Below are 27556 nucleotides of genomic sequence, written 5' to 3' on the forward strand. Positions count from 1 at the left end.
CCCCACTTCCCCCTACCCCGCACAAAAAAATGTTTTATTTTTTTATTTTATTTTGTAATTTCAAATTTTTATTTTTTCGTTTTTCTGCACCCCCACCCACCCCCATCCCGCACAAAAAACTTTTTTAACTTTTTTCTTTTTTGTAATTTTAAATTTCTGCTTTTTTGTATTTCTGCACCCATCCCACCCCCCGGATTTTTTTTAATATATTTTTTCAGTTCTTTTTTCATCTTTCGATTTACAGGTTCGAAATATTACAAGTTCCAAAGTTATGAGTTCGGAGGTTTATGTGTTCGGAAGTTTATGAGTTTAGAAATTATAAAGTTTACGGGTTCGAAAGTTCGCGGTTTCGAAAATTTAGCGGTTCGGAAGTTTATGAAATTTGTTGGTTCGAAAGGTTGTTGGTTCGAAAGTTTATGGCTTCGTGCTTATTGTATCTAAATTATTTATGAATACTCTTGAGAAGCTATTTTCCTTAATTTGCGTACCAAACACCTGAAAATGAGTAAGATTAGTACTTATTTTCCAAGAAAACATTTTCTTGAAAAATATTTTCCACGAAAAACATTTTTCGTTATACCAAACACACCCGGAATCTCAAAACTTATACTTAAGCTAATGTTCATAATATGTTATTCCTTTCTGCAATAGAAATATATACTTCGTTATGCATTTTGTTCTATTTTTTTTTTTTTTTTTGACACTATACTACTTAAAGAGGTAGAATGTTGTTTCTTTTTATCATGATATTCTAAATATTTTTTAATTATCAATTTTAAGTGTAAAATATTTACACTGTCTTTACGAAGTTCCTAAAATTAAATATGTTAAAAAGTTGAGCAATATGCTGAAATCATAACAGACCTTTTATTCCAAACTCATTATTATTTGTCAATGGGTGGTATTTAGTGGGCTTTTGGACATAAGAATTGTGAAATTTCGCAAAAAAAAAAAAGTTGAAAATGATATTTAGAATTAGAGTTGTGTTTTACATGAATACAAATCGGAGTTGTTTTTATATTTTTGTGGGTGATTTTGAGTGAATTGTGAAAAATAGTTTTTTAGAGTTTTTCAAATTCCGGAATTCAACTTCAAGTTGGATTTGGAATTTCATGGGAAAACAAAGTGAAATTTTTTTTTGGAAAAAAGTGATTCTCTCTTGTTTGGCCAAATAATTTGGGAGCTTTTTCTTTTTCAAATTCTATTTTCAACTATCTGTTTGTTATAGATTTTAACCATTTTGGGGCAGATTTTAAAAATAAATTTTCAAATCCCAAAAACAACTCTAGAGTAGTTTTTGAAGTTTCCCACTCACAAAACTTCAAATTCTTTTCAAGTAAAATGCATATCCAAACATAATTTTAATTTTCAAAAATTATTTTTTATTTCATCTTCAAAAACACATTTTTTCAAGTTTCAACCAAATATATGTTCAAACGCTAGCGAGTTGTTTTATGGCCAAATGTGCCCTAAAGTAAGTTGAATTTGCAACACCAAGTAGGCGTTAATATTTAAAAAAAAAATAGTATATGGAGTTAAGTTGAAAAATGATACTAGTATTTAGAATTTAAAATTATTTTTGGACATACATTTCACTTGAAAAAATGTTACAGTTTTGTGAGTGAGGATTTTTTTTTTTTGAAAATTTTGAAAAAATAGTCAAAATCACTTTTTGCTTTTTGAAAAAACTCATGTTCGAAAATTTCTAAAAACTTGCAAAATTTTATGGATAAACCCATTTTTGAAAAAAAAAATATGAAAAAAGGTTTTTATTTTTATTTTTTATGGACAAACGGTCCCAAAACACTTCGAACGAAAAAACAAAGAGAAAGTACCCTTTCAATTCTAATTCATATTGCTTCTATATTTAAAATGTCCTTAATGATTGGTCAAATTAATCATAAAACCATTTTCACATATTGTTATCGTAAATCAAATTACTGTTAAATTATTCTTTTTTAATAAATTATACTGTTGCAGTAGCTGCGTCGACTTGAAGAGTAGCAGAAAGCATCAACCAAAATGGAGCAGAATAAAGCTTCCGCCCCTGTCCCTCCAACCAAACGCGTCCGCTGCATCGTCAAGCTCGGTGAGTTATTCTTTTTTCTTATCGGTGAATGTTTGTATTGATTAAATATTGCTTTTTAATGTTTTAGTTTCTTTGAGTTGAATTTTGATTGTTTCTCTACATTTGATCTGATATCTGTGGATTTGATTGAAAAATCTGAAATTTAGAATACCCAGTTTGCTTTTTCCGACCAATACTAGGGAGAGTGATCTGGGATCTTGAGCAATTTGTTTATTACTTTATCATTTACTTATTGGAATGGCTGAGGTATTGAAATGGGTCTAAGAAGTTTTAGAAATTTTCCTTCTGATGTATCTAAATGGGTCTTAAAAGTTTTCATCTGGGACAATTTGTGATAATTTTTACCTATAAATAAGAAGGGAAAAAATAACTCATCCTACCAGGAAGAGGCTCTTATTTTTGTGAGGTCCAGCCCCATCTACCAAAATGTGAAACCATGAAAAAGAGGAAAGAAAGTTTGTTGTTCCTCTTTGAACTTAATAGGCGGCCAGTCAATATTTTTATGTGTTTAGGGCTGTCTAAGGGGAGGGTTCTGGGTACTTTAGGGAACTGGGTAAGGGGGCGGTACCGGTAAGGGAGAGGTTCCTTAAGGGGACTGGGGCTAAGGGGAATTAAGGGTACGGGGTAAGGGATTTTTGGGGGTACCGTACCAGTACCACTACCGGTCCTAGGGTAGGGTACTTGAGGGGGGCGGTAAGGGTACTTAGGGTAAATTGCTATATTTAAATACACACAAACTTTACGGGATGGAAAAATTCAAGGCTATGAAGTGTCTTTTATTTTATTTAATACAATGTAAATATTATATTTCTAATACAGGTTCTAAGTATTTATTTGTATTTCAATAGTTATAAATATAAAATTACATATTTCTTTTGAAGGATTTATATAATTTTTCATTAACTTCTAGTGGTTCTTCGGTCAATTGGAAACAACCTCTCTACCTTCACAAAGGTAGGGGTAAGGTCTGCGTACACGCTACCCTCCCCAAACCCCACGATGTGGGATAATACTGGGTATGTTATTGTTGTTTTAGTGGTTCTTCGCTTGAAATTGATAGTACTAATTCTTCTGCATTCCCGCCATTTCCGGTAGATAGTATTTCATTATAAGCATCGTCGTCTTTTTGAATTATTTTTGGAAGGCCAATGTTTTTTCTCTCTGTTTTAATCCATTATTTCAGTAAGTCTTCATTTCCTCATCCTCGCAAACATCATTTCTAACCGTTGTTCTAGGAAAACCTTGAAAAGCAGAAATATACGTTTCTTGTATGTAACAGATAAACTCGGACTGGTTAGGATTTTGTTTCAAAAAGAGGGACCCCCTCCCTAGCATTACCCTTATTCAATCTATTAAACACTTTTTTTACTAGTTTAGCAGCCATTTTTAATAATAAATAATTAAAATAACAACAAATAGCAATACAGGTATAACAAAAATAAATGCGAAACTTAATAAAAGTTGTAACGAGTGTACCAAACGCCAATATATAATTGATGTCAATGGAAGTAAGTTGCTCCGACTAGTGGTGTACTACCAACAAAAAAATACGCCACCGTATAATTAATGTTGATGCTTGAAAAATTATAGCAAAATAATTGAGTGCTATAATGTTAATTGCTATGAGAGAGAGAGAGAGAGAGAGAGAGAGAGAGAGAGAGAGTTTTATGTGATAAATGAAAGAATAAAATGAGGTATTTATAGTTTAAAATAGAGCCAAAGTGTAATTTAACAAACTTAGAGGTTAAAAATATAAATTGAGGGGTAGGGAGGGTGTTAGGGGATAGGGAGGCAAAAATAGTCGTTTTTGGTCGTTGCCAATAACCGTTGGCTAACGGTAAAAAAATAGTTAAATTTGAATAAGAAAAAAGGTTAAGGGTACTGGTCCGGTACCGAACCGCTACCAGTTCGGTACCTTTAGGGTACCAACCAGAGCGGTTCTAACCCCTTAGCCCCAATCCCTTACCCCTAAACCCAACCGGACCGGGACAAAGCGGTACGTGTACGGACCGCACCGATTCCGCGTAATCCCCCACCCTTAGACAGCCCTAGTGTTCACCAATGTCAAACTTGACTTTTGGAATAAAGGATAATGACATCACAAGGCAATTCTACTAATATATATAAGCCAGAGCTGTCTCAGTTGTATGACACAAAACACTGAGAGCAAGAGAAGAATTTACGAAGTGTGAGAAATAAAATACTTTGAGAGGAAAAATAAAGAGTGTGAGAAGTATTATAGTGAGGTGGAAAAGTTCTCGCTATAGTGAAATCAATTGCTACTCTTGGTTCGTGGTTTTCCTCTTTTTAATAAAGATTTTCCATGTTAACAACTAGGTGTCCCTGTTTTTATATTATTATCGTTAATTAATGTATTTTGGTTCTTTGTGTTTATTGCAGTTATATACCGTGAATATTTTTTGTTGGTTATTTTTTCTAGCAATTGGTATCAAAGCATATGTTTTGCTCATACATAAAATTATTGTTCATGGTCGGTTGTAATGTACTATGTGGAAAAAAATATCAGGAGTAAAGTACGGAGTAACAAAATTCAACAGTGATAATGGTTTCTCTATATGACAATGAAGGCTGAATGATCTACACATCCAACAGGCAAGGCATTAGATGGCAATGGGACGAAACTCGAACCCGTGAAACCTGCGGATTAGGCCGACATGGATGGAAAGACGGCTAGTGCAATCTGATTACACATGTCCGATGAAGTACTCAATAATATAGGTGATGAAGGTAGCACCTGAGACATTTGAAAAAAACTAGAAAGTTTGTACATGTCCAAATCCTTGACAAACAAGTTGTTTTTCAGAAAGCAAATGTATTCCTTTCATATGACTGAAGGTACGAATTTCTTGTCATAGTTATATATTTTATGGATTAATCACATAGCTAGCCAATCTCGGAGAAAAATGTAGTGAAGTAGATAAGGTTATCCCGTTCCTAAACTCATTGCCATCTTCCTGTGATAATTTAGAAACAACTATCTTGCATAGTAGAGAACTAATGTGCATCTGATGCCACAGATCTGCAGTCCCTTCTCACTATATGGCGCAATATTTGGTGCCACAAATATGCTCGTATGTCATCTACAATCGCATCACATACTGAGTGGTTGCCTTGTAGAATATGTAGCGCGCAACTCCTTTAGCAATCATCAATGATCCTTTGATGAGCCTTCACTTCCTATTGGCGAAATGATTCGCGTACCCGCCTCAATTTAGAGCGATCCCTGAAATCAAATTCATTCGCAGATTTGGTATGTGTTGCACAGCTTTAGAACTAATGTGTCTCTGACATTTGCCTTGATACAAATGCCACTAATCCCCACAATTATTTCCCATCTTGACCGTCCTAAAGTTTCCTGCGGTTGTACCTATAGAAGCACTATTTCGGAGTGGCATGGTAGGATGTTGCTGTATCAATCACCCATTTTGATTCCTGGCTTGCCAAGTATATGCATCCTTCCTCCTCGTGGATGAAGAGAGCCACTAAATCATCATTTGCACTACGACAATTATGTTGTCATGGCCACTGCTTTTGATCTTTCTTTTGGATTTGGGCAATTTCTTTTGAAGTGATCGGGTTGGCCGTAATTGTAACAATTTCTACCTTTTGACCGGTCGCAGGACTTTCCACGACCTTTGAATTTATCACGGCTACTCGAAGCTTTATAATGACTCCTGCCTCTGTTTTCCATGATAAGAGGCCTATAATGACTCCTGCCTCTGTTTTCCATGATAAGAGCCCTGCCCCAATTTTCAAGCTTTTTCCTTATCTTCTCATTGAGTAGGATGAATGATATGATCTCCTTTAACTCAATGGCATCTCTACGACGCAGGATGATTATTCATAGGAAAATGGCAACGAGTTCAGTAGCGAGATAACCTTATCTACTTCACTAATTTGTTCTCCGAGGTTGGCTAGCTGTATGATTAATCCATTTAACATATTTAAATGTGATAAGAAATTTGTACCTTCACTCATATAGTTCCTTTCTTAAAAATAACTTGTTTGCCAAGGTTTTGGACATGTACGTGCTTTTAGTCTTTTCTAAATACCACGGTCACTATCTTAATCACCGACATTATTGAGTACTTCATTAGACAAGTGCAGTCGGATTGCACTAGCTGCCTTTTCATTCATGTCTACCTAGAGCCGTCGATATGGGCTTGGCCTGCTGGTTGGCCCAACCCAGCAGAGCAACTGGTTGAAAAATCCTTCTAAATAATTAAAAAATCACGACCCGAGAGGAGCAACTGATTTCACTATAACAAGTACTTTTACACTTTGTAGTTCCGAGGAAAATACTCAAAAGAAAGAACCATTTTTTAATTTTTCTATGATCCTTGTATCTTCTTCAAGGAAAGAGTTCCTTTACTTATCAACTCTCGGATACCTCAGCTAGGATGTGCTTTCATCTTGCACGAAACACTGTTATTTTCTTTTCTGATAATTTTTACCTACAAACAAGAGGGGAAAAACTAACTCCACACATGTGCAAAACATAGCATTACAAGCCTGGATAAAGGAGAGTTATAATAGTTGACGGACAACATAAAAATAGCCAAACAAGAATGTATATTCTTTCACTGATACGGAGGATTCCTTGTATATGAGCCCATAGTTTTGGGATTGAGACATAGTGATTGATTTTACCTGTAGAAAAAATAAAAATAGAAATATGTTGGTCACTTAACAATTAGAATGGACCAGTTGATGCTCTCTTTGGAGTTTGTATTTAACTATTTTAGGTTACTCTTAACAATGTATAAATTGCATTTGAAGTGACATCAGGTTGGTTTAAACAAGGGGATTTGAATCCTTTTCTACTTATTAGCATGTCTTCTTTCAGAGGATTCATTATTTGTTTACTGTTTAGTTCAGGAGGTGCAGCGATCACATGTAAAAACAAATTGGAGACTATAGATGAGGAGAATCTTAAGGAAGTTTCATCCCAGCTTCGTCAAGCATTGATTCCAAATACTGATTCTGCAAAAGTTCTTGGAATGGATTGGAGCAAAAGGCCTGGACAGTCTGAACCTCCAAGTTTCGTCGATGAGTTCAGTGATCAACCAGTTGCGGATTCAGAAAGTTTTATTGTTGTGCATGGAGCAGGTTGATATTGTCGAGTGTGCTTAGTCATTAGCAAGATTTCTAAGGTTCATTAGCCAACAAAACATGTGAATTATGAAATGAATAAAATATAAATCTACCAGATTTGCTGCTCTAGAAGGACAATTTAGTTAGTTTCGTGTAAACTCGTGACACTTTTACGTTGTCATCATTGCCTTCAGGTTCCTTTGGACACTTTCAAGCTAGCAAGTCAGGTGTTCATAAGGGTGGACTAAGCCGACCTCTTGTCCAGGCTGGTTTTGTTGCTACAAGAATTTCAGTAAGATCCAGCCCTCACCTTTCCGTTTTCAGGAAATATCTTTGTTCCACGTGACACACAATTTTCAACTCTATTATGTAGCTGATATTTTGTCTTTATTCCTTTTCTACATTCTGCTTTTAACTTCGGACTAGTGGTGCCGTTGCTGAGACCTGTGAAATATTTTTTTCCCTCTGTTTTCTTTTGCATTTCTACATTCCATGGTTTTTTCATTTGGGTCACAAACATTACAGAAAATACTTCATGCATGCATCTTAGTTCTCTTCTTTGGGCATATTTCCAGGATCTTATGCGGGCTTAACGTCCATGCTTGAGTTCTTATCTACTTAACCTTATGCACTACCTGAGAGATGTCTATTTAGGTGTTCAAGGAGCGAGTTTGGTGTTTCCTGCACAAATTAAGTGATTATGACTTAATTACTTGTTGGACTCCTTTGTCTCTATGTAATGATCTCCTTTTTATGCTTTTGCTTTGACGCCCTGGTAATATGCGATAGAATACTCATTTTTCTTTATTCCAGGTCACATCCCTCAATCTTGAAATCGTGAGAGCCCTAGCAAGAGGTACTCATAACAATTTCTTTTATATACCACTAGTCTCTAAGCCTGTCTTGAGATAGATGAGATTAAATGTTACTGGTAGCGTGACATGTATCATTTTCACATCTGCACTCCATTTACCTCCAGTGGGTCTCACTTTGGGCAGGGTTGGGATTTGAAATGAATTTTGATGTTCAAGTGCTGAAATTTCTCTCTTAGCCCAACTTCTTTACTGCACGATAAGAAATAGGATTTGAAAAGACACTGTGAAGGCCATAAGTAATTATCATATCAGATTGGAGGGGCTATGATGCTCTGTGGAAGATGTTACAAGGGACACATCACTCTTTTTAAAGCTAACATCCGAATTAATCTAGTCATGCTGTTGATCTTCATAGTACTAGATAACTTGCCATCCAGTCAACCGTCAAACAATCAACGCTCTTCGTGTACAAGGCTTGTTAATGATTCATCATAAATGCATATTTTTAAATTGAAGGGCTTACTTGAATTCACTCTTCACAGATTACTTAGTCATGCGCTACATTACGATTTTATGTCTTGGTCTCTTACCAGTACATCCCTAACAAACGGTTTTTGTTGTTGCAGAGGGTATTCCTTCCATCGGAATGTCTCCATTCTCATGTGGTTGGTCAACATGTCAAAGAAATGTTAGAAGGCGAAATGAAGATAATTTTATTAAATGGATATATTGCTATATTTTTAAGCTCTTTCGAAAAAAACAAATTATTCCTTGCCATGAAATTGTTTGAAATTTGACAACTTGTGCTTTTGCAGATGACAGAGGCTGACATTTCAATAGTCATTAAAGCTATTGATGCTGGTTTTATACCTGTGAGTTTAAACTCGTTGGGTCTTAGCCTGACCACTCATTATTTTTCACACATATAACTATCTCCTTAGGCTCTGTGATTATTTTTCAGTTTTGTTTTTTATGTGAAACAGAGACTTCCTGACCATATTCTTACCTTTCCCCTGATATCTTCCATATCATTTTCTTAGCCAAGCATATCATTCAAAATGTGCATTGTGTAGGACCTGTAGGTAGCTTTCTCATGATGTTTAGGCTTTTCATGTCGAGGAGGTGCTTAACTGTCAGATCTTTTTTATGTGTATTCATAAACTTGATGTTCCACATGAATGTCTAGAAGAATGATATATATATATAGTGCAAAATCTCATGATCTTATGGGTTTTGACATTACACCAAAAGCTAGAAAAACCTGTAGAACATGGAGAAAAGGAAAAAGTTCTACTACTCAAAGCTCGTTCTAGCTTTTTACTTTTAGGATGATTCTGTGCGTGAATGTTGTTGGTAATGATGAATCGCACTGTCTTACTGTTTTTGACATGTTGATCAAGAATTTTGAATCTATTCTTCTTGGAGGAGGGCGCTGCTGTTGAGCCGCAGGTGCCAGCACCAGCTAAAGACCCGAAGCTTGTAAACAACAGATTATATGCATAAGGAAAGGAACTCTGATGATCCATGGGATCCTTAGAATCTTTTACTTCGGGATCTGTTGTTTTCGGGTTGAAGAGAGAAACATGCATGAAATATTAAGTAATAAGTGAAAAAACGAGTACTGGGCGAAGGAATTAGTGAATTACACACGAGGATTCAAAACTGAAGTTAACAAAATTCATGTGGCCCTCTTACCTAAAAGGGAATCTGACCTTCCTATTCAGTGGATTGTTCTGTGCTTAAAATTTTGTGACTTATAAGCCCACATATCTAAACCAAAGGCTTGCCATGTAAAAATTATAAATAATCTGCACATCCAATCCAAATCCTTAATATAATGGGTGGAGTAGCCGGACAATGATAAAGCTCTTTTCTGCAACTCTTAACAAGGTGCGGCATGTTGTGTATCTGAACATTATTTCGCATATGTAATCTCAACAACTTGAGTTTTAATGAGGCACGTAGGTTGAAGAGTGAGTTTAGAGCAAAGAGATTAGTATCAACAAGTTGAAGAAGGGATCTGGAGGATTGAAGCATAGAAACTGGGTTCAATGAGTAGAGAAAAGAGAGCCTACAATAGATCTAGTGGCTAGTTGAGTTGAGTAGACTGAGGCAAGTGCAAAGCGACTAATTGGGTAGAGGCAATATACAATTGGACTAGAAGTAGAGAGAAAATGGTTGATTGAACAGATTTACATAGAGAACATTTTTACCTAAGATTAGCTCTGTTACCTTGTAAAAGAAACCGGATTATTGAAGCCAAAACCTTATGATAATGTGTGAAGCAGCCAAGGTCATAATGTAACTTTTTGGAAACTTTAAATTGATGCATGACATCTTATCTCTAACAAACTATGACAACCCGCAGAAAAGAAAATTAACAAAAGTGGGGTTGGGGCTAAAATCTTTTGGATGAGGGCACTCCCATCATGCAAAACGTTATGTTTCATTCTTAAGGGGGGGTGGGGGGTGGATAGTATCGATATAACAGTATGTTCCCGCTATAACTTGTGCTTCTAGCTCCTTTTCACGTGCTGGAGTAAAGTATCTTCCATCTATTTGAGTATGACTTGAGTTTTAGTGTTAACTATCTGCTATACCACTAATATAGGCACAAAGGATCGCTTTAATTACGATGTACGAGCAGATTTCTGTTGAGAGTTAAAGATATGAAGGCATATAAAGTGTTTTTTTTTCTTTTAGCACAACATTTGATTCGTGACATTTAATCATTACCAAGAAATTTTAAGAGATATGGAGAACTTGTTCCTCACTCATAGTAATTCATGTTCCTTATGGGAAAAATACCACAGATGATTGTCTCTCTTACAATCGCATATACGCATGAAACCTGCTGAGTGCTGATACCTAGCCGTATGGGTTATTTCAAGAGTTAAAAGCCAATAAATGTAATAAGACATGGTATAAACTGTCTGTGCATAATGTTAAGCTATCTTTATACCCAAAAACTATACTTCACAATCAGATACTTTTGTATTCAAGCATAACCTGAGTAGGTTCGAGTACAACTAAATTAACTATGGATTTTCTAATGTTAATGATAGTTCATCACTAAATTATATACGAAAGAAGCTGACGGTTAAAGTTTATTTATGCAGTCCGAAAGCTTTTCAAAATTTTATTTTACTTGAATTAGTGTCATGTTCATTTTAAACAATGTTAACCTGTGTGAACTAACCAATCTATGTTAGCAAAAAGAAAAGGATGGTTTTCTGCAAATGTACTTTAGCTTAGCTTTCGCTCTGCCTTGAGCGAACACTTTTGAGTCTTTTCTTCATTGCAAGGAACTTCTATTATATTGCCCTTAATAAAGCTTTTCTTCATTATTCTTTCATAGGATATCAGATTAGTGAATTAAAACATCACTTCCTAATTTGGTCACTTTGTTATTGTAATTGGTTCAATTTTCTAATTTTGTGAACATAATTATTGGAATGTTGTAACACAAGTTCATTTGAATTCCAGGTTCTGCATGGAGATGCTGTCCTGGATACATTACAGGTCTGTTTTTCAAGTATAATTGAACATTAACTTGGTTGTCATTTACTTAATCCTTTCACTTGTTCAGGAGTGCACTATTCTGAGTGGAGACGTGATAATACGTCATTTAGCAGCTGAACTAAAGCCAGAGTTTGTTGTTTTCCTTGTATCCGACGCATTGTTATGTAGAGAGTGCATTCTGATACTGTTCATGCTGGAGATTTGCAAATTAGAATAGTTACTCCAAAAGACTTTCTAGATTCTTAATTTTTTTCACGAATGTGCTAATTATGCTTGAGACATAAATGTCACATTGAGAAAATAGTCTTAAAGTGGGTCCGAATGCTCTTTCTAGCAAAATATCTCTGTAAAACTATAAGAAGACATCATCCCTGTGTTGTATGTGAAGGTTCATTTACATTCTTTTCGGAAACATTGCCTTAAAACCTGCAATCTGTTTTTAGATTTAAAAGGCATTGTAGATTCTATTTCTAGATCCATCTCAGGATAACAGATTTGCGTGTAGGTGCTTTCTAGTCTTGCACAAAATGAATACAGAACCACTAACTTGGCAGACAGACATAAGCTTTTACTTTTCATCTCATCTTCGTGGTACTTTGTCTTTGATCAACATGAGATCTTGTTCTGTAAATGCTATCCTATACATCTTGAGTGAAGACGGATGTACTTGGCGTATATGATCGTCCACCAGTAGAACCTGGCGCTGTGCTTATCCAGGAAATTGGTAAATGCTCCATTTTAGCCCTAGAGTTGGGTTCATTGTTTTGAATATATTACTTTCCATAGAGCAACTACCGGAAGCTGCATCATACTGAGACGAGAAATGTTTACTTGTGACAGCTGTACGTGAAGATGGAAGCTGGTCGGTAGTGAAACCTAGATTAGAGGACACAAGCAAGCCAGGTCAGTGTAGAACAATCCTTACTTTGGGAACTGAATATGCATTTGAACACAAATGTAGCTTCATTCTCATATGTGCAAATTCCTCAATAAACAAGCCCACAATTACGTATAAGGAAGCCAGAGCCAAAAGGAGAAGATTATACTGTTGGGGGCTGCGAATCTGATTGCCTTGCGTGCATATATCAATCGGAATAAGTACATCTGTTCTTATACCGTAATTGCAACTGAAGAAGACAGTGCCATGCTGGATTAGCTGCTTATTTCGTTATAAAGGCACTAAACAACTTGACTTGCATTCAACTTATCTTCAGAGAGAGTTTGTTACTTGGTATTCATCATTCCTCAATCTTTCATCAACAGTTGAATTCACTGTAGCTGCCCATGATACAACTGGTGGGATGGTGACAAAGATAACAGAAGCCGCTATGATTGCAAAGCTTGGAATCGATGTCTACATAACAAAGGTAATATGTTTTCCTGGAAAGCCACTGAGGGTGAAAAGATACAGCCTATGCCTACTAGTTTGAGATTAAGGACTGATATATTATTTCTTTTCTTGTGTGCTGAGAAAGAAGTGAGGATTCATATAGCTGATCCCAACTTGTTTGGGACTGAGGCGTAGTCGTTGTTGTGGTTTTCTTGTGTGCTGAGATTTAGGTTGGTGCAGGCAGGAACAGACCACTCAGTCAAAGCCCTTAGTGGAATCTTGAAAGGCAGCATACCTGATGACTGGCTCGGAACAGCCATCAGGTATATGAGTTAAATCATCGATTACTGCAGTGAAACCTGGCCAGTATATTCGTGCAGCAAGGATGATGATTAATACAGTAAGAAGTGTACCAACTGGACCCCCTGAATGCGAGGGTTCAAATCATTTTAAGACCTTTTTATTTGGGTGAAGGCACTTACAAACAGCAAATTTTCGGTTTATAATGCCACTCGTACCTTGTTGAACCTTGCATTCGTTCACTAAAGCAACAAAAAGAAACGATCAACCAGTTTTATAGGGGCAGGGATTGTAACTTCTCCTTTTGATTGATTTTTGTTGTGATCTCCTTCTTCCTTCCTATTCCTAGTCACCTTTCCTTATCATTTTCTCAGATTTTCCTTATTACAGAACATAGCAGTATTGGATTAGAAAATTTCATTTTTTGGTCTGTTGGCAGATTAAATCTTATAGAAAGCATACCTCTCGACATCCCATCACAATTTTAGGTGATAGCAGAAGAAAATTTGTTTATATTCTAGCCGTAAAATGTCAATAATACGATGCCAAAACTCAACTTCATTATAAGAAAAATTCAAGTGCGCTAATTTAAGACGCCATATCTCAACTACACTATAAGAAGCATTCAAGGCCAGTGCAGAGATGAGATTAAACCTAGTCCCCAATGGTAGCCTAATCAAAGAAATTGAGGATGCAAGTTAATTACCAAGGAAATTTTTTTCTCAATCTAAGGAATTCCTTTTCGTCAAGTGCACCAAACCAGTATTGGACATTATCATCATCCATAGAAAAAGAGGTTAAGAAGATGCAAATGCAGGATAAAAGGAATTAGAATTGTGTCAACGCTTACAAAAAAAATTGTGCAGCTTCACAAAAGCTGAAGGTGCAAAATTGTATATAATGCAAGACTAACTTTTCCCACACCAAATTTGAAAACCTTTAACATAAACAGAACAAATTCCAACGCATATTAAAACAACAATCTAACTCAAGTCCTAATATTGATATAGGACCAAAATAAAATTGGGGCCTCCGATATCAAGAAAACCACGTAGATGTTCTTGAACAAGTTGGTCCGCAATCTTTTTCTGCTATTGCGATGTCCATCTCCATTAAGATAATAAATATTTTGCCTAGAGCAAGCGCTCTCAACGAATTTACTTTGGACCAATATCCTTCAGTGCACAAATCTGCTCCTCACCCATGGCAGACATGACAGACACAACAAGGTCTTTGCCCTCAGCAAATCCATCCTTGATCTGCACATTAAGCAAATTATAATGGTTAAGCAACCTGCAATATTTTCTCGAAATAGAAGAATTAACGACCAAACATAACTCCATTATAAGTTTCTCACAATGTGCACCAACATTTATAATTTTGACTTGAGGGCACAAAAATGCCCCTTTTACTAAAAAGCCTGCTCCATAAGCTGTTAAAATTCCAAGATTAAATGAATTGAGGTCATCTCATGAACCCACCTAAGCTTCCCTAGAGGGTCAAAAAAAAAAGGGCAGCCCGGTGCACTAAGCTCCCGCTATGTGCGGGGTCCGGGGAAGGGCCGGACCACAAGGGTCTATTGTACGCAGCCTTACCCTGCATTTTTGCAAGAGGCTGTTTCCACGGCTTGAACCCGTGACCTCCTGGTCAAATGACAGCAACTTTACTAGTTACGCTAAGGCTCCCCTTCCCTAGAGGGTTAGAGCGTGCATAATACAGGTAATTTACCAAATATTTATTTGGGCTTCAAAATACAACTTGGAAATAGATGCTGAAAACTTGGATAAGCCCGGTGCTTACTAACCTGCGTGAGAAGACTCTCATCTGTTGGAAGCCTGAGGTCATCCTTGGTACTACCATTTTCAGTGAGAAGACTCACCTATAATATAATAATGCACAGAAGATTACGACAAATTAATCAAAATAACAAAAAAAAACTGAGTGGGGAATAGGTATATACAAATCCATCCTCAGAGATGTCGATGAGTTGGTAATCTGTACGATTAACATGGGGGACCTGCAACAAACACAGTTATAATACATCAGAACGATTATATAATGAAAAGAATATAGCGAACTGCACATAAAGATCACCAGAAGCACGTACATCACAATTGTGTGAAGAGGGAACAATATCCTCGAGCTTCTTGCCAGTGAAGATATCAATCGCAACAAAGTGACATTTGGCATGTCCGTGCTTGCCAGTCTTGGAAGTAGACACTTCCACAACCTGTTACAAGAAGTGTGTACGTTAGCAAACACCGGAAGCACTGAAGGAAAAATTTATACAACGACAAACTTACTGATTGAAAAACAAAGAACAATGGCCAAATTTAATTTTTTTGTTGAAAGCTAGATGACCAATGACGATGTCCAATTCAGCAACAAAGTGAAAATCTTTTAAATCTAACCCCAAGAGTCAAAAGGGAGATTATTATTTAACCGAAGAATCCCTGAATGCACGTAGCACATGGTTGGAAACCAGACGGATGACGGGCCCACTCCCGTTCTCCACTTAACTAGGCTTTTGTCTATAGCAGGGTTCGAACCCACTCCCAACCCACAGATCACAAGTTGCACTTTTACCACTAGAAATTATTTTCTTTTGAGCTAATATCTTCTCTCTTTGAGTAAGACTTGCCTTAGATTAAGTCAGAAAATCTTTGTCATCAATATCACATATGTTAGTGTTATTATGATCCCATTATTAAAAACAAACTTCCATACTTTGAGCTTTTCACATGAGGTTAATATTTTCCGCTTACAAAGTAGTTATTAGTTAGAATCTATTTTATGTCTTGAAGCAGAATGTCTATTAACAGCAAAAATCTTTTCTTTGCACGAAATATATCATACCCTAATTCACAATCGAAATTTAGACAGCACAAAGATACAAACTTGAAACAAAAACTACAAATCTAAATCAGTAAAAACAAGTAAAATTATCCGCAAAAATGCATCAGATCTAGAATTTATAAATATTTAATAATACACATAAGCGTCGAGCAAAATAACAAAATTAAGAGAGAAAAACCTTGCAAGGGCGGGCTTTGATGACAATGTAACCGTTCTTACGGATAGTACCAGCTTGTTGAGGATAAGTCTTCGAAGCTCCGGCGTCGGCCTTTGACTCAAACTGATGCTCTTCGTCCGACATTTTCTCCAAAGGAGCTTCGAAGAGATTGATTGATGAAGAAATTGAAAGCACAAACAAAAATTAACAGAGGCGGAGGGAGGCAGTGAGCGCGTGTGCTTCTTATATATGGTTGTGTCAGTTGGAAACTTTGGGCTTTACATATTCTTTTTTAGGGTTTTTTTTGGATGATTAATTTTTAACCGTTGATTTAACTTGTCTGTGGAAAGATATTTCATTTCCCGTATGTGTTCTGCGTTGAAATGACGCTGTATTATTTTATTTTTAGGTTTTTTTTTATAAAAAATAAAAAAAGTTATTTTGAATTTTTGTAGCGGAGGGGTGTCAATAGTTAGAACAATTTATATCGTATCAATTTTTTTATTATTTTATAAAATTTGTATCATATCATTTGGTCTTTTCAAACTATTTTTAATTATTGCTTCAGATAATTTTGTAGGTCTTACAAACTATTTTTTAGTTTTATGACCATATCTCTTTTTTAATTGATGCTTGATCACGCCCAACTATGCCTTATAAAAAGGACAATGCGGTCGTTGCAAATATAATCCGGTTTACAAGTCCGGAGTCGAATCCCACATAGAACTAAGGTTTAGCTACAGCTGTTCACTATCACCAAGAAGACAAGCTTGAACAATTCCTAACTTATAGATATTAAGATTCTTGTGTTTAACTAATTAACTAACAAATTAAAATAGTAATTTAACAACTAAAGATACTGAGGGTTAGAGAAAAGATTAAGGAGGTCTAGAGTTATGATTACCCCAATTGTCGGAATCCTTCCCGCTATGTCTTCTATAATTTCGCCTAAGTATTCTCTACCTATCATGAGCACTCTTATTACCGTAAATCTCTCCCGAGTAATTACGACAATTTACTAGACGCACTCTCCCGAGCTACGCTAGCTGGCTTTTAATACAGCTCACTTCAGATCGCACCCAAGGCTTCGTTATCCCTAATCCCGCCTTTAAACCCTCGGTTATTGATCCCTCATATACTCTGGGAGTGGTGTTGTTCAACAATTACCTAAATATGCACTCTCTCCCGAGTTATGCATACTAAATAGGCACAGCTAATTGAGAGCTCTTCAATCAACCACAATATAAACGTAGTTGAACAAATAGAGAAAAGCTATGGCTCAATTATATAAAAACATAACAAGAATTTATCCTACAAAAGGTTCTATCAAAACTCTAGATAACAAATTAGCTATTCATAATAGTATGTAAAACTACAATACTAAAAGTCATAACCAACAATGAAAAATAGGAAGAGGAAGGAAAAACTTGTAGAAGAATTCTCCGCCTTGCTTCCAATGTGTTCTTGCCTCCAAGGGTGTTGTCTAACCCTAAAGTAGTGTCTCTCCGCCTCCTTAGGTCTAATTTGTGTCCAAAATATGTCCTCCTCTTGTTCTAGGCCGGCCTCCTTTGTTTTATATAGGGTTTAGGACTTAAAATCCCATGTTTTACACTTTAGCCCCTGAAATTTACGCTTCCCACCGCGGTTTCACCGCGATCGCGGTGGAACCGCGGCCAAACGCCCTCGCGGATTCTTCATTCTTCAGAAACTGCCTTCCACCGCGGTTCTGCCGCGGTTCTGCCGCGGTCGCGGCAAAACCGCGGTTTTTCGCCCTGTTCCGTTTGGAATTTGGGAAAACGTAAAACATGAAAGTTGTAGTCCTTTGAGTTAGCTTTCCAACCATATATTGTGGAGCCCAAATGGAATTCTGAGCAAAAAGTTATGTCTATTTTACTATACAGTGCGCAATATGCCTCCTCAAGTCTTCGTTCGTACTTAATTATCAAATTTGACCCCCGAACACGATCCCGGCTTAATTCCTTGAGCGTTTACTCAGACTTCAAAGCTTCAAATCACTTAAATTCATTCCATAACATCTATATAGCTCGGAATCACACCTACAAGGCATAAAACACACAATTAGTGCAAAACACTAGCGATTAAAGCGCAAACTCAATTAAAGTGCAGTAAATTCGAGTGTAATAAGCGACTAAAATATGCAATTATAGCCTATCATCAACGCTCTAAATTTGATACGTTCAAATCGGAAAAAAATTAATTGGTGGACAAAACGGGTACATATGTTAGTAGTAGATAGAAGATACCTCATGGAATTTGTTGTGGTACGCTCAAACTAGCCCGGGTATCATGGTCATTTAAAAAAATATCACAATTGCACGTGATGCAATTCAAATCTACCTTCGATTTTATAGCAATATCATTTCATAAGTCACACAAGTAATTTATTATCACCTCAATCAAATGTAAAAAACCTGATGCAATTATGTGTATCATTCGTGTATATCCATATAATATTAATGTGATATACACATACTATGTGAGTCTATAGTAATGGTTCTACCAAACTTTTTTCAATTGTTTACCAAATCAGAAGGTATTAATATTGGAGGTTTAATCAAGAGGAAAGAGGAAGAGAAGAGAAAATTTATGGTTGAAGATTGAGGAATGAAATGGAGGAAGATGTTGGTTTGGGGATTTGGCCACATAGCAATACTTTTTTGGGCTAGCGGATGCTATTTCATTAATACACCCAAATAAGTGCAATAAAGCCTGAAAAGATACTCCTATACATCTGCGCAAATTTCTCAAAAAATTACAGAAATATAATAATAATTTTTGGGTGGTCTTCTAACTTTTGACACCCGCTTGTCTCACGGGCAGAATTTGAAGATCAAAAGTTAAACGTGTTGGTCATGAGTCAAGCGAGGACAACGCTTGTTAAACTTCAACTTGTGTACATGAGACAAGTTGGGGCAACCATGGAATTTGAGGGATATTTGTGTACTTCACCCCAAATTCCCTAATAAATAACTAACAAGAAGGTAATTGCTATATGGGGTTGGGTTGGAAATGAAGCCGATCAAGCAAGTTTGATATGATAAGTTTTGGGATATTAAACTCGCGTCAGAAACTATTTATGTTGGTAACCGAGAAAATGTATAATTTTTGTATATAACATACATAATGTATATATATACATAAAATATATAAATTTTATATTTTTTTTTACTATTATTTTTACAACGGCTATACGGTATCATTTTTTTTAAAATTTTTGGGTATATGTCGTTTATCTCGGTCTCTTCCAGAAGAAGAGAAATAGGAAAAATCGAAAACCTTTAAAATTTTAAATTCATAAAACGTTTCCCAAAAAAATAATAACTGATCCAGTTAACCTTTTAAAAAAATCGTCAAACCTTTTTCATAAAAGTAAATTAAGTTGCCAGTTGGTATAACGTTAACACTCATTTATTTATGTCAGGTTTCATGATTTGATAGATCATTTATATTTAAACCTTGCAATATTGAATTTTTTTCTTTTCTATTTCTTATAAATTCAACAAAATATTGAAAATGCACGCTCAACAGTGGTAGAGAAGATATAATTATCCTAATGTGTTCCTGTGTTGTGGCCCTTATTCTTGAGATTGTCATATAGATGTTTTTATTATTAGTATTTAGTAGGTGGATACAATTGTAGACAATAAATTTGAGTCGAGAAAATAAAATCAAGACCGAAAAATATTGCAACAATCGTAGTATTTGATTTTGAATATTTGAGTGTACAATCTCTATGATTCCTCTGATTCTTCTTTTCAATGGTAAATAAATTCAAGGGCCTTTGAGCTTGATCTTGAATTTGAATTTGATTTATCCGTCGCGAACACTTTGATTGTTGCCACGAATTTTATCACGAACAAGTAGCCTTGATCTTGAACGCCTTGTATTTGATTTGACTTCGTTCTTGATCTTGAGTTTGATTGCTTGAACTTGAACTTGATTTGTTCTTCGTTCTTGAACTTGAACTTGATTGCTTGAAGCTTGAAACTTGTGGAGAAATTTGTAGTGTTTGATCCACGAGCTCTTTCTTGCTTCTTGTTATAACTTCTGGTCCCTTTTCTGAGTTATGAAGACCCCTATTTATAGTTATGGAAAGGAGGAGTTGTGATAAGAACAAACTCTTTCCGACCAATCAAATTGAAGTGTGACATGGCCGCATTTAATTGGCCAGAACATGTCACCTGCACACGTGGCGCGATTTCATTGGCCTTTTAGTGTGACTGGGCATGCCTTGTTATTTTGACACGTGTCATGGTCCTATTGGCTCTTTCGTTTGACTTGGCGCGCCATGTCATTTGACACGTGGCATCAAACTGGGCCTCTAGGAAGATGACATCTTGGGCTTAGTAAAGTGGGCTCATCCTTTAGCCCAATTAAATGGGCTAGCCCAATGGATTAAGACTTATTTATTTAATTCATATATATTGGACTTACATAATTAATTCAATTATATTAGCCCATAATATCTATTTAGACTAATATATTTAAAACGGTCCAAATAATTTTATTGAATTTACATTCAATAAAATTTGCATGCCTACAAATACCCCCTACTTCAAGATTTATTGGAGTGTAGACTAGTCGAAACTCAAAAATTAGTCTTGAAGTATACATAGAAGACAATGGGCTGTGACGTTGCAATATTTGTGTGTAATGTCATGATCGTATCTGGGTAGCAATTTTTTCTCCTTTTATTTATCTATCTTTAGATAAGAATTTTCCCAAAGTCCCAGCATTGTTGCACGTCTCCACGAAGTGCGCAACATGTTGCTTCGGGTTACCTTTACCATCAAACTGTTGAAACTTCAAAGTTGATAGCCAGCAGGCATCTTCAACATATCGACCCTTGCAGTGTACGGCTTTGCATATGTAAGGGAGGATTTGGCAGCAACTTCATATTTGTTCTTAATAGTTCCTTCGATGAACTCCTTCAGTTGATCGATTGGAATTATCCCTTCAGATGAGACAGGGATAGCCTTAGTGGATGCTGCTTGTCTTGGGGGAGAGTCACTCTCTAGAACTTCTGGGAGCTTGCCGGGTGCATGGGTAGATTCTTCTTCCATCAAGATTCCCACCCTATCTATTAGCTTGTCAATTCTAGCCTCTTGATTTTGCATGCATTTGGTCAAGCTAGCGATTGCTTCCTGTAAATGCCTAATTTTTGCCTTGTTTATATATATATATATATATATATATATATATATATATATATATATATGTGTGTGTGTGTGTGTGTGTGTGTGTGTGTGTGGGTGTGTGTTTTTCTTATTTTTTGTATGTATAAGTTTCAAGAGTTGATTAATGGTTTGATAAATGGGGTAGGGATTGGACTAGTATATTTTAATTAAAATTGAGCCAAAATTGGCCCAAAATTTGAGCCCATTTCGTCCAAATCCGGTCCACAAGGGGATGCCAAGAGGAGGGTCCAAACGACGTAGTTTTGGATCAAAACTACGTCGTTTCACTAAATGAAACAAGATCAAATCTTACCCCTCCATTCCACCTTGATCCAATGGATCTCATTCACTCTTGTCCTAGGTATTTAAAGCCTCCAAAATCTGAAAATTTTCCCCATTTCCACGCATAATCCTTTTCTCTTCTTCTCTCTTATCACTCTCTCCCCCCTCTCTTCCCCTCCGCCTGTCCGCCGCCCAGCGCCGCCCGCCGGAATTCGCCACCGGCGGCGGCCAACGTCCAAACACCCCCAAATTACGCCATTCTTTTCCTCTCATCACCCTCTTTCTAGATCCACAACCCAAATCCCCCAAATCTCCACCAATAATCAACAAAATCAAACCCTAGTCGCGCCGTCACCACCCTAGCCGCCGCCCACCACCCCAAATTCCGGAAATTTTACACCACCGGTTTCCTCTTGTCCCCCTCTTTCCATATCTCCAACTCAAAACCTCAAAAAACCCAACCGCCGCCGGCAGCCGCCCCTACTGCCGCCATCCCGCCGCCGCCACTGCCGCACACTTCCGCCCGTTTCTTTTCTTTAACCGGCCTCGAGCAAGGTTGTGTCGTTGATATTATTGAAACCGGACTCGGATTCGCCGGAATTTTTTGGTTTCAAGAATATCAACAATAGAAGCTTGCTCCAAAGTCGTACCACTGCCTATCGTCGTCTCCCGGATGCTCGAGTATATGGTAAAATCGCAATCCCGGCCCCGTTATTAATTTTCTGATTTTTTCTTTTTCTTTTGTTTTTTTTTAGAGTTAGTTTCTGTTTTTTTTTAATTTAATCCATTTTCTGATTATGTTTGTCTCTGTTAAATCGCTTCGGCGATATCGTGCGTTCCGTTTTATTTTAATAGCTAATTTTTGTTTTGCTCATGTTGGTTCACAATACATGTGTTGAAATTTAATTACATGTTTTAATACTTGGTTTAATTTGAATCAATAGGTTGATATTGGTGTTGTTAAAATCTGAAATTTAGATATTTTTATAATGAAATAGGGTACTAGTAGCTTTATTTTAGTAGGGTGGCTGAAGTGACCCTTTGGCTCCTGCCATAGCAGATTTCAGGCTGTCCTTTCACCTTTTGGACAGCCTTTAGCCCACAAATTCAGCCTCTTTTGGACAGATTTTTGGGGAACCAAAATCTGTCCAAAAAGTTGGCTTTTCTTTGCCTATTTAAGGGCTGCCCTTTCTTCATTATAAAGGACTAAAAAACACACTACAATTGAGAAGAAAAAACACACAAAAACATTAAAAAATCAGCACTTGAACACATGGAAAGTAAGCTGAAATGGTGAGCTTTAGGAGTTGATTTTAGAGTGCAAACTTTTAGAAAAGTATAAGTCCTCTTTAGAGTTCGTTTCTGGGTTTCTCCTCTGAATTTTCGGGCTGTTTTAACACAGATTTGCTGCTGATTTTGCTGTTGTTGTGCTGCTGTTTTTTATGCTGGTTGAATTGCTGGACTACCATTTATTCTTTTGCTATTCAGGTAATCCTTTAAGACTCGTAATGTATGTATTTTTAGCAATGGGAATAAGTTGATATGTCAGTAGTTTTATGGATTTTTAAGCATGTTTTCAAGCTATTGTATTCGAGTAACAATGTTAAGTATGCCATGAATGACTTTAGGTGTATAACACATAGCATGAGTTTGTTTTAGTTGCTGAAATTTCAATGCAACATTGCTTTAGGATTGCTGTTTTTTTTCTCGAATTTGGCCATTTTTGCCATTTTTGCGAAAGTGGCTATTTTTGTAAAGTATTTTCTTTGAATCTGGCCATTTTGCCAGCTTTGCAAAAGTGGCTATTTTTGTAAAGTGTGTGTTTATACAATTGTGGCTATGTAGTTAATGGTCATAAATGCAAACTAAGTTAAAGAACCAATATTGTATCAACTTTGGGCCTTATTGAACCAAAAAATAAAAGCTGGCCCATTTACCTTAAACAACAAAATTACCCTTTTCTTCTATATAGCATTGGGCCAATAAAAATCCATTTCTTGGCCCATTTTTTAGTAATAAATTCCAGCAGCCCAAGAGGTCTTTACAAGCTGGCCCATTTCCCCTTTTAACAAAGAAGTTGGCACATCCCTTTAAAATAGATAGAGTTGGTCCAACATTTATTTGCATAATATTTTCAATAATAAGATTAGAAAAATAGAAATAAAAAATCAGATTTTTTTTATATACCAATTAAGTAACTCACTTTCTTCCAATTAATTATATCGAACGCTAGGCAATTAGTAGGTGCGCTCTAATTCCACGGTTTCGCTTGCGTAACGTGATGTTCAACATTCAATAATTTAATTCAACAAGGTCATACAATATTCGTTAGTTTTCTAGTTGATTTTTTAGTTTAATAAACTCTTTGTCAAACTCGCGGATTCGCTTGCGTAGCGCGATAATTGACCTTTTAATAAATTTCAAAAAAAAATTAATAATTAAACTCTTAGAATGTATTAATTTTCCTAGAAGTAAATAACTTGCTAACAATTGTTTGTCATGACTGCGGATTCGCTTGCGTAGCGCCGTTATGATTAAATAATAAATTTCGTCGATCACGCATTCGCTTGAGTAGCGCGACGGTTGACTTGTAAATTTTAAAGAGCTAATTTTCTCAAATGTAGTATTTCTTTTTTTTAAAAAGTATTACAAATAATTGATTGTCATGATTTCGGATTCGCTTGCGAGGCACAATTATGACAAATTAATTAATTATTTTTTATTCGATCACTCATTCGCTCGCGTAGCGTGGTTATGACATTTTTTATATTATTCAAAAACATTCTTTGATTTCTCTAATAATCAAGAGATAAAAGCAGATAGGTACAACATGAAAATAATATAAATCACAGTTTGTCCAAAATTAATTCAAGCCAAGTTTAAGTCAATAAAGCGACCGTGCTAGAACCACGGGACTCGGGGAATGCCTTATACCTTCTCCCCGGTCAACAGAATTCCTTATCCGAACTTTATTTTCGCGGACCGATAAAAATAGAGTCAAACCTTCCTTTGACTAGGGATTCAAATAAATGGTGACTTGGAACACCGAAAAAATCAATTCCAATGGCGACTCTGAACAATAAAATAATCCCTACTCAAGTTTTTTGTCACTTTAATTGGAAAAACTCTTTAACCCATATATACATATATTTCGGGGGGTACAAAAAGTGGTGTGACACTTCCGTCAAGTTTGCCAACTGCTCCTCCATGGATGTAGTGTTTGTCACCATGGCTTGCACGATAGTCGTGGATGACGGAGAGTAGCATGGATTTTCACACAGATTGATCCTTGATTGGCTCACGCTATGTGGTGTAAGTGGGGAGGATCCATCACTTGAAGCATCATCATCTTCCTTCACAGCAGAGTGCTTGGAGCCGGAGAGGTCAAGCAGAGAAAGAGTTTTCTTGATCTTTTCAGCAACATTGCTTCCTCCTTCAGATGCGTTCGTGGCAGATCTTACTCCTTTTGAGGATGAAGATCCGAAAACAGGGGTAGATGCGGACGACACTTGGGGTGCTTGTTGTCCTAAAGAGCTTGCTTTGCTCCTCGTAACTGGTCCGAAGCTTCCAAAGGTGACATCGAGGATGTTTTCCACATCAACATAGAACCTGGAGTTAGCAGCCTTGGTGGAAGTTGAAACGAAGTTGATTTTCTTTGAAGCCATTTCAATGTTCTTGAACTTTAGTGATTGAAAAGTTGAGATGAGAGGTAGAGATTGTCCCACTGGGCGTGCCAGAATTTGTAGATAATAAATTTGAATCGAGAAAATAAAATGAAGACCGAAATATATTGCAACAATCGTAGTGTTTGATTTTGAATATTTGAGTGTACAATCTCTATAATTCCTCTGGTTCTTCTTTTCAATGGTAAATAAATTCAAGGGCCTTTGAGCTTGATCTTGAATTTGAATTTGATTTATCCGTCGCGAACACTTTGATTGTTGCCACGAATTTTATCACGAACAAGTAGCCTTGATCTTGAACGCCTTGTATTTGATTTGACTTCGTTCTTGATCTTGAGTTTGATTGCTTGAACTTGAACTTGATTTGTTCTTCGTTCTTGAACTTGAACTTGATTGCTTGAAGCTTGAAACTTGTGGAGAAATTTGTAGTGTTTGATCCACGAGCTCTTTCTTGCTTCTTGTTATAACTTCTGGTCCCTTTTCTGAGTTATGAAGACCCCTATTTATAGTTATGGAAAGGAGGAGTTGTGATAAGAACAAACTCTTTCCGACCAATCAAATTGAAGTGTGACATGGCCGCATTTGATTGGCCAGAACATGTCACCTGCACACGTGGCGCGATTTCATTGGCCTTTTAGTGTGACTGGGCATGCCTTGTCATTTTGACACGTGTCATGGTCCTATTGGCTCTTTCGTTTGACTTGGCGCGCCACGTCATTTGACACGTGGCATCAAACTGGGCCTCTAGGAAGATGACATCTTGGGCTTAGTAAAGTGGGCTCATCCTTTAGCCCAATTAAATGGGCTAGCCCAATGGATTAAGACTTATTTATTTAATCCATATATATTGGACTTACATAATTAATTCAATTATATTAGCCCATAATATTTATTTAGACTAATATATTTAAAACGGTCCAAATAATTTTATTGAATTTACATTCAATAAAATTTGCATGCCTACAACAATAATGATATTTTAGGAATTATTATATTTGATTCATATTATTTGTCTTTTTAAGGATCACATACATTTATAAATAAAAGTTATGTAATACTTCTTTGGGTCTACTTTGATCGATTTTTTGGGCTGTTTTTACACATATTAACCAATTCACCTTTTAATATTAATTAATATTAAAATTGCTCATATTAATATTTACTATCTCTTTAATTTATTTATTAGAAGTATAACAGATACTCCAAGATTCTTTACTTCAAGGACAATTTTAGAAAAAAGAAGTTAATTTCTTCTTGATATCTGAAAAGTCAAATATTGTGAATCGCAGAAAAAAATCAATTAAAATAGACCGAAGAAAGTAGTGGTAAGTACATAAAATATTTGTTTATGCTACCATGTTTCTATCTCTTAAGCGTTTTGTCTAATTAAAACTCTACTGATTAAAGTAGTAATAAAAGTGTAAGAAATATCACTTTGTTTTTAAAAGAATAAGTATTTTAGAACAAATTCAATATATCAAAACCATAGTAATATTTAAGATTGCTTGAAGTATGATTTAACATCTATAAAGCGAGATAAAAATAATGTCGAGCTAACTTTGCTTTACTATCATTCCAAACTGTCCAGACTTATGAAGTAGGAAATAATTGCAAGTGATATGTTCAATAAAGTTGCCGTGTTTTGGAAATGAAAACTTGAAAATAATGCTGAGTATGTAGATTTATCTCAAATTTGCATAAAAGTTGCTAACAGAAACACCTCTCTTTTTTTAAAGAACTGTCACATGCATTCCACATATAGACGTACTAGTGTTTTTTTTGGTTTCCCATTCGGTGTTCGGTACCTATATTGGGGCCCGACTAGATCCCGATTCGCGCCGGAAAGTCCCATATTGGGGGGTAAAGCGTTCCCTAACAAAAGGGAGTATCCAGGGGCTCGAACCCGAGACCTATGATTAAGAATGAAGGAGTACTTACCACTCCACCACAACCTTTGTTGGTCATATAGACTAGTGTTGCATGGCTTTTGGCCCTCCATAATTACTCCTCGAATAATTAGTACAATTTTACCTTTTTATTTTGGTTCAAAATAAGTGTTCAATCACATAATTAAAAGGAATTAATTTTATTTTTTCAAAATTTGCCCTTATTTACATATTCTAATTTGTCAAGGTAACAATTAATTAAGGTTAATTTAGTGAATACATTTTTTTTTCTCTAGGAGTTCGTATTTCCTTAATGAGTGTGC

General features: G+C 36.1%; 2 protein-coding genes across 7 annotated transcripts; one reads left to right on the forward strand and one right to left on the reverse strand.

The window, feature by feature from the left end:
- The first annotated feature begins 1878 nt into the window (after positions 1 to 1878).
- On the forward strand, positions 1879 to 13591 carry LOC109240151 (glutamate 5-kinase). Of its 6 annotated transcripts, none has more exons than XM_019406776.1 (13): positions 1879 to 2089; positions 4703 to 4837; positions 6989 to 7219; positions 7399 to 7496; positions 8018 to 8060; positions 8646 to 8707; positions 8835 to 8891; positions 11506 to 11541; positions 11609 to 11686; positions 12199 to 12265; positions 12382 to 12444; positions 12805 to 12908; positions 13112 to 13591. In XM_019406776.1, the coding sequence occupies exons 2-13, from the start codon at positions 4801 to 4803 to the stop codon at positions 13205 to 13207; spliced, it is 972 nt and encodes a 323-aa protein (XP_019262321.1). In that variant the 5' UTR covers positions 1879 to 2089; positions 4703 to 4800; the 3' UTR covers positions 13208 to 13591. The 6 variants fall into 6 exon arrangements, with proteins under 6 accessions (XP_019262321.1, XP_019262319.1, XP_019262324.1 ...); XM_019406779.1 differs by having other exon boundaries at positions 1886 to 2089; positions 6984 to 7219; XM_019406777.1 differs by having other exon boundaries at positions 2011 to 2089; positions 4678 to 4837.
- A 383-nt stretch (positions 13592 to 13974) lies between these two features.
- Positions 13975 to 16447, reverse strand: LOC109240153 (eukaryotic translation initiation factor 5A-2-like). The gene is made up of 5 exons (XM_019406780.1): positions 16206 to 16447; positions 15279 to 15401; positions 15132 to 15188; positions 14976 to 15050; positions 13975 to 14430 (listed from the first exon to the last, which is right to left on the reverse strand). Exons 1-5 carry the CDS (start codon positions 16326 to 16328, stop codon positions 14329 to 14331), a joined length of 480 nt encoding a protein of 159 aa, XP_019262325.1. The 5' UTR covers positions 16329 to 16447; the 3' UTR covers positions 13975 to 14328.
- Between the last annotated feature and the right edge of the window lie 11109 nt (positions 16448 to 27556).

This window comes from Nicotiana attenuata, unplaced genomic scaffold (genome assembly GCF_001879085.1).
Source record: "Nicotiana attenuata strain UT unplaced genomic scaffold, NIATTr2, whole genome shotgun sequence".
Classification (NCBI taxonomy): domain Eukaryota; kingdom Viridiplantae; phylum Streptophyta; class Magnoliopsida; order Solanales; family Solanaceae; genus Nicotiana; species Nicotiana attenuata.

What these genes read in the sequence shown, in the direction of transcription:
- LOC109240151 (XM_019406774.1), top strand. Translation starts at nt 2,023, where the DNA reads ATGGAGCAGAATAAAGCTTCCGCCCCTGTCCCTCCAACCAAACGCGTC. An exon ending in TGTGCTTATCCAGGAAATTG is followed by an intron (nt 12,266 to 12,381) that starts GTAAATGCTCCA and finishes TACTTGTGACAG; the next exon opens with CTGTACGTGAAGATGGAAGC. An exon ending in AGAGGACACAAGCAAGCCAG is followed by an intron (nt 12,445 to 12,804) that starts GTCAGTGTAGAA and finishes TTTCATCAACAG; the next exon opens with TTGAATTCACTGTAGCTGCC.
- LOC109240153 (XM_019406780.1), bottom strand. Translation starts at nt 16,328, where the DNA reads ATGTCGGACGAAGAGCATCAGTTTGAGTCAAAGGCCGACGCCGGAGCT. An exon ending in CCTCTTCACACAATTGTGAT is followed by an intron (nt 15,189 to 15,278) that starts GTACGTGCTTCT and finishes TGTTTGTTGCAG; the next exon opens with GTCCCCCATGTTAATCGTAC. An exon ending in ATGAGAGTCTTCTCACGCAG is followed by an intron (nt 14,431 to 14,975) that starts GTTAGTAAGCAC and finishes CTTAATGTGCAG; the next exon opens with ATCAAGGATGGATTTGCTGA.